The sequence below is a fragment of the Pundamilia nyererei genome, unplaced genomic scaffold, assembly GCF_000239375.1.
Source record: "Pundamilia nyererei isolate P.nyererei 1_Seehausen unplaced genomic scaffold, PunNye1.0 scaffold00021, whole genome shotgun sequence".
Classification (NCBI taxonomy): Eukaryota; Metazoa; Chordata; class Actinopteri; order Cichliformes; family Cichlidae; genus Pundamilia; species Pundamilia nyererei.
The window spans coordinates 4,129,938-4,140,065 of record NW_005187422.1 but is presented as its reverse complement, the minus strand read 5'-3'; the positions used below and the strand labels follow the sequence as shown (position 1 = coordinate 4,140,065).

The window sequence follows — 10,128 nt, the reverse complement described above, 5'->3', positions numbered from 1 at the left end:
GTTTCGGCGGGTAAACCGGCTTCCGCGAGTGTGACGCTTATTTTGAGCGATGAAAAAATAATAAGATATAATTTTATTTTTATATTTCAAGATCAGAATAATCTTACAATTTAGAACTACAAGTTAAAAAAAGAACTAAACACAAATAAAATACACTTCAGCTAAATACTTCTAACTTATTTTCCCAAACCACCCGGAGCCGCAAAATAAAGACTAAAGAGCCGCATGCTCTTCAGTCAGCCGCGGGTTGCCGACCCCTGACCTAGTCATAGGTGGTGAAGTTCTTACAAGACTGCACTGTATTTCTACTTCCTGTTTATAAACTACATACTACAATAAATATTGGGTACAGGACATTGACCACACCGCTAAAGTAATAAACCTGGATGTGAGGTAAGTATTAGAAGCAGGGCTAAATATAAAAACATATAGTTCAGTAAAACTCAATGTTATGACCTCAGTGCTAGGGCTGTTCGATATAACGATATATATTGGATGACGATATAAAAACGTCTATCGTTTCATTTTACGCTATCGTTTGTTTCGTGGTGTCGCAAAATAAACTGTTTACGGCAATATTTTTTCATGGTTTTGATGGTCACTGTAGTGGTTCTATTAATTCCTTAAAGTTCTCTCTTTCTCTTATAGTTAATATAACCACGCTACAGATGGACAAGCGCCTGTTTTTATGCGTTGTCCCTAGCAACAACAACGGTAAAACCATCGCATGTCCGCTTGTTTATTTTCCACATAAACCTTTCACAATAAAGCTCAAGATCCTGTTGAGACTTTTCAAAATAAACTGGATCACGTGAAAGAGCAGATTATTTACGGATGAGAATTAAAAAAGAGCCGCCAGGTGCTAAAACATAAACCTTAGACTCAAACGTTAGAACAGGCTTTTCCCTGCAGCACGCCGTGTAATAAATACACCGTTTTGGCATTGGTGGGGATGGATGATTCAACCACCAAACCCTGCCCTGTTTCTTTTTTTTTCCCTTTTTGTCTTTGCTTCTTGATAAAAGGAGAAATATTCTGGCCTACATATGCTATTCTACATGCTTTTTAACCATTTAAAATTACAATTCGTAGTTTTATAAGTGAATTATATAATGTTAAATTACTATTAGGCAAATGACTGACTAAGTATTTTAGGCTTTAGTTTACTTCAGCCATAATCCATATAAATCAAGTATCATACAAAAATAAAAATAGCTTCAAATACAGTTAAGACAATAAAAGAATATGACTTTAAGGACTTCACAACATTAGTTCAGTTATAGTACACCAACATCTCTTATACATTAGCACTAAAGGGAAAACACTGAATGACCTGGTGGCTTTTGTCCATAAAACTACTCGTCTAAGATTACCACAAAGTAAAAGATCTCTCAGCAAAATTATGCAACATTTTAGGCACTACTGCTCCTATCAAATCAGTGAGCTGGGATTTTTTATTCTCAACATGAACTACTGTTACAGCAACAGACATGGACTACTGGTGTCCCACACAACAACTCAATGTCCACTATGTGAAAGAGCCAAACACATGCCTTCTCTCATTAATCTATAGCACCAAAACATCAATCAGTCACCTGTGACCTCGCCTCTTCACCTCTGTCCGAGCTACAACATGGCAGAGCTGTCTCTGTCACCTGATAAATAACAGTAAGACATTCCAAATACATGCAGTCACACATGTGCTTCAAATACAGTCATGAACCAACAGGTCATCAGCCAATTTCACCTGTGATCTTGTGTCACCATTGAGCTCTGAGCTTTGTGTTGGTTCGCCTGTCACCTGACAAATAGGACATACATGACAATAAGAATAAAATGTGGAGCTGCTTCAGTGTTTCTGTCAGTTTGTGCAGATCTAGACTCATCAGTAATGTTTGTAGTGTGAGTGCATTTTAAAAACAATTTGTGCAAACTGCACTACGAGGTGGAATATTTGCAAAATCATGACTACTTTGTGATATTTTGTCTCAAAAATTAACCCTATGAAATTATCATTACCATTAGGATGAAATTATTGTGTCTCCAACATTTTAACGTTAGACATATAATTCTAACAGCCTCTGTAAACTAATATCCTGGCTTGCTCGAGGCTGCTGTTTTCTCTGACACCTTCAATCAAAAATAGAAATGCTGCTCTGAGACTGAGAGAACTAATAGTGCTGCATGTTGTGCAGTTAGTTTCCAAAAAACGTTATTCGTGGTTACATACAGTTTTAGACTGATGTGGGCCAAAGCCTAGCATAGCCTGTAACGTTATTGTGACGGACACATTTTATGAGTTAACTTGGCTTTAAGTGACTTACAGGTTTCTTTGAAAAACACTTTCTTATATCCAGGTTCTTCCTTTTTGCTGCCATCCTCCTCTCCTCCTTGCAGATCCTCGCAGCGCAGGCTTGCTGCTGCTAAAACTAAACAGAGCTCCCTGAGAGGCACAGCCAATCACATTGGCCATATTTGTCACATGAGGTAGGACTCCAGTAATTTAACGCTTTCTGCACCGCTGGGTGAATGAGACGTTGACAGATCGTTTTTTTTTCTTTCTGTTTTTTTTTTCTTTACTCGAAGAGATCAAATTATTCGTGGGGACATGTCCCTTCCGTCCATGCCAACTCTACGCCCTTGGTTTCATGCATCGGTTAAAACACTTGACTCAAGGTACACCACGCCCAGCTGGAAACACTTCACGCAAGTAGAGCTGCCCGAGATTCACAGAAAATGTAAAATTTTTGTGATTTATATCGTTATCGGACGATAGATGTCTTACATCAGGATATGAGATTTTGGTCATATCGCACAGCCCTACTCCGTGCTAAAATACGGAGCTGAATCTGTGACACTGTAGGGATAGTCACAAAAAACAAACAAACAAAAAACAGAACATATCAAAGGTATCAGACTAACATTAGTTCTGTGAACACATGCAGCCCAATTTTTGGTTAAATGTTGCTAATTGTTAACTGTGTGGTCGCTCAGACAGGCTGCATATGTGCAGCTCTGGAGGGAGAGGACAGAATGAGACACCATGGAAAAAGTAACGCATATATAACCAAAGGAAGTGTGCCGTATCATATTCATCCTCGGTCAGATACAGCAATAAATGGTTTATTTTGATTAGCTGACAAAAACGGATGGATATTGTCAGAACAGATAAAACAGTAATATGTTATAGGATTTCTCTGGTTTTTAAATGTCCTCCATTGTTGCTTTTAGCAGTGTGTGTGTGTGTGTGTGTGTGTGTGTGTGTGTGTGTGTGTGCGCATATCCAGTACATAACTGGTTTTAAAAAGAGGTAAATACCACCACAAAAATAAAGCCAAAATACAGAAGCAGTGTGTGAAAAACAAAGTACCTACATTGTTATGGCTTCCATGGGAATTAATAGGGTTAAGTATCATCCAGGTATGGATAATCCAAATGTATGTTAACACATTTCCCAGGAAGAAAGACATATACAACTATCCAGTTGCTGTCGATTAACATGGACACGGACTTAGGGTTATATAACTTATATAACCCTTTAAGTCCAGCAGTCAGTTTTCCCAGGAGTGGTTGTCCTAGCAAATTCATCCCAAGATCAGACTGTACAATGCTTATGTTATAGATAAGAGGCAAAACAAAATAGGAGTAAGCTTGAAGGAAGAGATGAGAACAGTGTTGTGGAGGTGAAGAGAGTGTCAGACAGGAGTTTGTGGCTGCAAGTCAAAGGGCTGATATTAAACATTGTCAGTGCATATGTCCTACAGGACATGTAGGTGAAGGGAACAGAGGTGATGAGGAGGAGTTGGGTAGGTAAGATATTAGGCAGAGAAATTATGTTGTTGGTTAGGGTGATTAAGGACAGAGATGAAAATGTACTAAAGACTGAAGAGAGTGTGTTGGACAGAGCACTTTGTGAAACTCATTAAAATAGAAAATATGAGAGAGAGGAGGACAGATGGAGGACAGTTAGTGAATCACAAAGTGTAGAGTATTAGTAAGGAGGAAGTGAGGGCAGATATGAAGAGTGGATCCAGATGTCGAGACAGAGGGCACTGGACATTTTCATCAGACTTTTTAACGTGATTGTGGAGACTGACAGGATGCCCGAGGAGTAGAAGAACTGTACTGGCAGCTATTTTCATGAACAAGGTTTATGTGCAGAAGGTACAGAGAGATAAAGCTGATGAGCTATACCATGAAGCTATTGGAAAGAGTAGTTGAAGTTAGGTTTAGAAGAGAAATGACAATCAGAAGAGCACTGCAGATGCGATGTATACTTTCAGAGTGTTGATGGAGAAGTATAGAGGTCGGAAGGAGCTTCATTGCTTCTTTGCTGATCTAGAGAAAGCATATGACAGGCACAAGAGAGGAACTGTGGTACGGCACGAGGAAGTCTAGTGGCAGAGAAGCATGTAAGGGTGTTACAGGACATGTATGAGGACAGCAAGACAGTGATGAGGTATATGGTAGGAGTCACATATGGGTTCAGGGATCAGCTCTGCACCCCATGTTGTTTGCGATGGTGATGTACAGGTTGACTAATGAGGTCAAGCAGGAGTCTCAGTGGACAATTATGTTGACAGATGACACTGTGATCTGTAGTAGAGAGCAGGTGATAAAGAGCCTGGACGGGTGCAGGTATGCTCTGGAGAAAAGACGAACTGAAGTTAGTAGAAGCAGGACAGAATACATGTGGATGAATGAGATGGAGACAGCTGGAAAGGTTATCATGCAAGGAGCTGGCAGACAAAACAAAACAGGAGCCTGAGCTCCTGACAGAGTTGAAGATGTTAAGATTTTCATTGAGAGTGACCAGGATGGGCAAGATTAGAAATAAGTACATCAGAGTGACAGCTCAGGTTGAGCAGTTCGAACACGTGTGGAGGAGGGACGGAGGATACATTAGATAAAGGATTTTAAAGATGGAGCGTCGAGGCAGGAGGAAAAGAGGAAGACCACAAAAAAATACATGGATGTAGTGCAGGAGGACAGCATGGATGGATGTGATGGAACACTATGGATATGGATAGGGTGAGATGGAGAACGTTCATCTCCTGTGGTGACCCATAAAGCAAATTAAGAAGCACGTTCTTTTTATCTGACTATAGGTTTGCTGGGCTGCTAAACTTTTATTGCATGAGTGGAAACCCCACTGATGATGATCCAGACATCTGGACCGTCATTAGCAGAGGTCATTTGCCAGCTCAAAAATGGCAAATGAATGCTACTCTGAAACCCTTGTATAAAGTAATCAGTAGTGACAGTACCTGTGGTGATATTGAGAGTCCCCCAAGTGGGTCCCCATCCAAGATGTCTGTCCCTGCATTATAAACGATGATATCAGGCAAGACCTCATTCAGTGTTCCCTCCATGTGGAGCTCAACCTTCTGAAGGTACTCTGAGTCTTCCGTGCCCCAGTCCAGCTCCACCTTCCTTTTTATTGCTCCTGTTGTTGAACAAAAAATTTATACAAGACTGGTGCATATGAGACACAGTGAAGCTACCGGACATAGCAACTCAATAATCCAACTGATACAAAGTAGAAGCATTTATGGGGAGTTGATTCCAAAGACATCACTTATACATGGTCTAGGAATTGCTGCAGTATTTCAACAGGATTTCTTTAAGAACTGGCAGAGTTCTGAGAGCAATAAAAGAAATGAATATTATGAGAAAGTGTAAGAATAAATCGTTGACTGACTGTAATAAAACTGGTATGGCAATAGTGAAGGAAGCCATTGATGGCATTGTAAAACTTCTGACTCGTATCTGTAATATGTGCTTCCAAATGGATACTTTTCCAAGTAAATTGAAAATCTTTCTACTGTTAGATAAAGCAGGAAGTATCCATCCTCTTTCCAACCTCAGATTTGTGTCTATACTTCCCCTGTTTTAATAGAAAAACTTTTTATTAATAGGTTAGACAGTTTTATTGAAAAGTACAAGCAGTTTGACATAGTATGACACTGAGTGAGACCATTAACCACCAGGTATAAATCATTGAAATGGAAGGGTAAAGCTTAAACACGGCCCACGCCATATTTTTGGTTAACAGAAGTCACACAGGAGTGGGGCTACAGACAGAGCAAATAAAGCATTAATGATACTTTAATTCGATTTACTCATGGATGCTAATCGTAGTTTTCATTCTAAAGAGCACTTGCACCTGAAAAACGGTGGTGTAAAAAGTAAATGAATAAGATATTGAAATCAATGCATATCTACTTTGGAGTCTTTGTGTTTGTATATGGATACTTTATAGATACCTTACTGGTCCCAGGTCGGAGCCCTTTCTGCTCTCAGAACTCCTTTAATTCTTCATAAAACAGACTCAACGCAGCGCTGGAAACAATCCTTAGAGATTTTGTTCCATAGCATCACAGAGATTTTTCAGCTTTGAATTTCACCAAATCCCAAGAGTGCTCTGTTGGATTGAGATCTGCTACTAAAGAGGCCAGCTTTGTGAAATCATGCTGCGTCCTGTGGAAGCATCCATAAAAAGATGGCTACACTCTGGTCATACATTACTACATATACGTTGTGTTTAAATCATGCTCACCGGGTACTAAGTGATCCAATATGTGCCAAGAAAATATCTTAATATATTTTACACCAAATCCTGAAGTTACAACACCTAAAGTTACACTTGTAACTTGTGAACATTAATCTTACATATTGCACCTTTAAAGTGTACTGAATACAGTGTTAATTTTTACAGCAAATGTTGATTTAGTTTTAGTCATAATTTAGCCATCAGATTTATTTTAGTTTAGTTTCAGTTGATAAAATATAAGATTATCACAGATAAACTCTGAAGTAGATTCCTTTGACTAAAATGTTTTACCGGTGAGAGTTTCTCCACACCGTTTGCAAAAATCTCATTTTCCTTAACATCAAACACGAAATGTGTCTGCTCTTCTCTTCCTCCCAAGAATTCTCATCACGTTGTGTTTTAATGGGAGCATTTAATTCATCGACGAAAGTGTCAATACATTTTAACATAGTGTTTTTCCTCAAGCATTCGTTCTTGTCGCCAACAAAAACTAATGAAAATTATAAGTTGACAAAATTATCACTGATTGAATAAAGCGCTGTGTCAGTAGGTGAAAGTGGCTTTAGGTGTAAAAACAACTTAAATTACATCTTCAGCATCCCCAGTTTAAAAAAAATAAACTAACCAAACTTCTATAACAAGGATGCTGGATGTTACGTTTCTGATCTTCAACACAGTGGATGTGACATGTAAAAGCAGCACCCACATCAATTACATGTTTAACCAGCAATACATTAAACTGTAACAATAAGGTCAACATTGCTCCCTTTACCTGTATTTGTGTATGACGGACACTGGAGAAGATGGCTAATTATTTATAACAAGTATCAAGTAAGGATGCCGGACCAATGTGTGATTTAGCTCTTCCGACTTTTGTTTATGAGACCTTTTCATGTATATTTTACAGTAGATTTTATTGACTTTCTTTAGTAATACTCTGTTTCTAACATGATTAACAAATCAAACTAAAACAACATTGATTTTTTTAATAGAATATCAATGTAGGTAACTGGATTTCTTCATTCTAAAATTTTACAATTCTGCAGAAGTGCTTTAACTCCATTGATACTAATTAAACTTGAAAATTATGAAAAAGGTTAATTAGAAAACCTTAATGTTTTTAAACAGAATAAGGCTGTAAAAGCAGGACGAGCCAGTGCAACGGCACATTAAAGTCAAACAAAAAGTTCTTGGTAGTTTTTACAAGACTTTCAAGAAAAAAAAAACATAAGCTTGGGCTCTAAAGGTACAGAGAAATAATGTGTCTCAGAGAAAAAAATATGAAAAAGAATATGACGGCAGTTTTTTTTATCTTAAACAAGCCAGAATATACATTTATTTTACTCTCTTAAGGGGACAGACAATTATAAAATGTCTTAAATTCAATTAATTGTGCAAAGCAAGATAACTGGATGGAGGACGGAGAGAATTTTTTTTAAAGGCAGACTGCGACATTTGCTCTGCAGAGTATTGTTAGAATCGGGGCTACACAGTGGAATGTGCTCCCTGTCAGAGGAGCTTCAATGTATTGACAGATTAATTTGTGCAGAAGCCATGATTATGGTGTTGCAGGGACTGCTGCGTGCTAGATTTCCCACTGAGTGCTAACAGAGTGAGTTGTAGTGCTCGGGGAAATCACAGCATAATTAAAACACAGTGACATCTAAGGGATGGGAGTGGGGGAAGGCAACTAACCACTGCTACTACCTCAACCTTGATGGGGTATTTGGACAAGTGTTGGGTTTGTTTTTCTCATGCATTTACGTCCTATAGAACATGTGAACGGCATAAACCTGTTTGAAGGTACGAATTATTTCAAAATTGTTATGAATTGAAAGGTCAAAAGAGGCAGTTTGAGAGGAAAATCGACGGTGCTTTTCACTCACTTTTGGCATATTCGTCTCCAGGATAAATGTAGCGATTGTACATATCCATGATGAACACTCGCCTGTCGTCCAGAAAGTCACGCTCGTGTCCATTTCCCTGTAAAACAGCAGGACCACGTGCCATTAAAAAAAACACCATGAAAACATTTTGATGCTGTCGCTGTTTCTCCAAACATCATTAAGCACTGACAAACTGAATCAAGTAAGCCGTTTTCACCCTTGAAGATGTCTTTGACAGTCAGCTACAGTACATCATTTGAAAGTGCCGAGGTCCACACAGGTGTCCCTCAGACCCATTTGTTTACCCGAGACATGCTGCGCTGACTGACAGCAGCAGATGAGGAATAAATAGTCTTGTCATCTGAAGGCATTAAATGTTAAAAATGCTTTCAAAAACTCACAGCTGTTCCATCACTTTTCATTCCCTCCCCTCCATTTGTCACTCAAAGTGTCTGGCTGCTGTCAGGAGATTAGGCTTTGTGCCAAGTTTAGTAGTACTGGATGGAATAATGGATGTATGGGACGTGAAGGACTGTTCTGTACCAGCTGAGCATCATGCTCAATGACTGTGTAATGCATTTTTATATGATGAATGGTAAAGATGGCTGCTTGATAGGCTCTCATGTCTGGTTCAACGACAAATCCAAAGTAAAGATCAAGTGAGTGAGTGGAGCAAAGCAGGGCTTAGGACTGCAACATCTATAGAAATTCATCATTAAACTTAAATATTACATTTATGACAAATGTCACAGATAAATGCAGAACTAAATAGAATAATGTTTATATACAAAATAGCATGGATCTAAAACAATGACAAATGAACAAAGTGGTGGGCACAGTGTCACCGAGGACCCAACATGAGCTCAAATGCTGTGAAAGCAGAGAAGGCAGATGCTGCATCGAGAGCAGACAATTAAATAAAGAATCACCAGTCTCCAGAACGCTGACTCCACGATGCAACAACAGCTTCACTGTGTGAACAGCTCAGTCTGACGCTGTGGGTTTGCTTGTGAGAAGTAAATCTCTCCCAGCTGCAGTCAAAAAAGGAACACTTTCAGTGGGTTGATGCCGTGATGTCCGTCATGCATGTCACTCCATGACATGCATGACGGATATGCAGTGGCAAACATACAATTTCTAAAAGAGCAGCAAAAAACTACACTGAGTCTGTAACCCGAACTGTACTTCCGCTGGATTGTTCATTATTAATTACTTTTAATTTAATTAATATTATATTATAAAACTCCCTGATACCAAACTCTGACTTTACTTTATGTGAAGCTAAACTTAGTAGAAAACATGACTTTTTTAGATGAACGATATTAACAAACATTCTTATAAATCCTGAAGAAACTAGATGTACTAGTTATTTAGTGAGAGTGAAACTGAATATTACAGCAATTATTATTCAACAAGAGGGTTTGAGAATATGTTTAGGCTTAGTTTTTCATGAATAAATAATGGGACAGTTTAACATGTTACATGTTGTTGAAGTTGTATTTACCATTCTTAAGACCTGCAAAGGACCAGATGATCTTTTTATTAATAATAATAATAATAATAATAATAATGGATTGGATTTATATAGCGCTTTTTAAGGCACCCAAAGCGCTTTTTACAATACCACTATTCATTCACTCTCACATTCACACACTGGTGGAGGCAGCTACAGTTGTAGCCACAGCTGCC

General features: G+C 38.5%; 1 protein-coding gene across 2 annotated transcripts in view; it reads right to left on the bottom strand.

Annotated features, from left to right (window-relative positions):
* Positions 1–10,128, bottom strand: part of hdac11 (histone deacetylase 11) — a 46,128-nt gene that overhangs the window by 8,186 nt on the left and 27,814 nt on the right. The window contains exons 9-11 of one of the 2 annotated variants that reach the window (XM_005726703.2): positions 8,440–8,536; positions 5,268–5,446; positions 3,254–4,645 (exon numbers count right to left, since the gene is read on the bottom strand). In XM_005726703.2, coding sequence (XP_005726760.1) covers positions 4,493–4,645; positions 5,268–5,446; positions 8,440–8,536 — 429 coding nt within the window. In that variant the 3' untranslated portion in view covers positions 3,254–4,492. Of the gene's footprint in view, positions 1–3,253; positions 4,646–5,267; positions 5,447–8,439; positions 8,537–10,128 lie in introns of those variants that run through there. The other variant, XM_005726702.1, reaches the window with a different exon arrangement.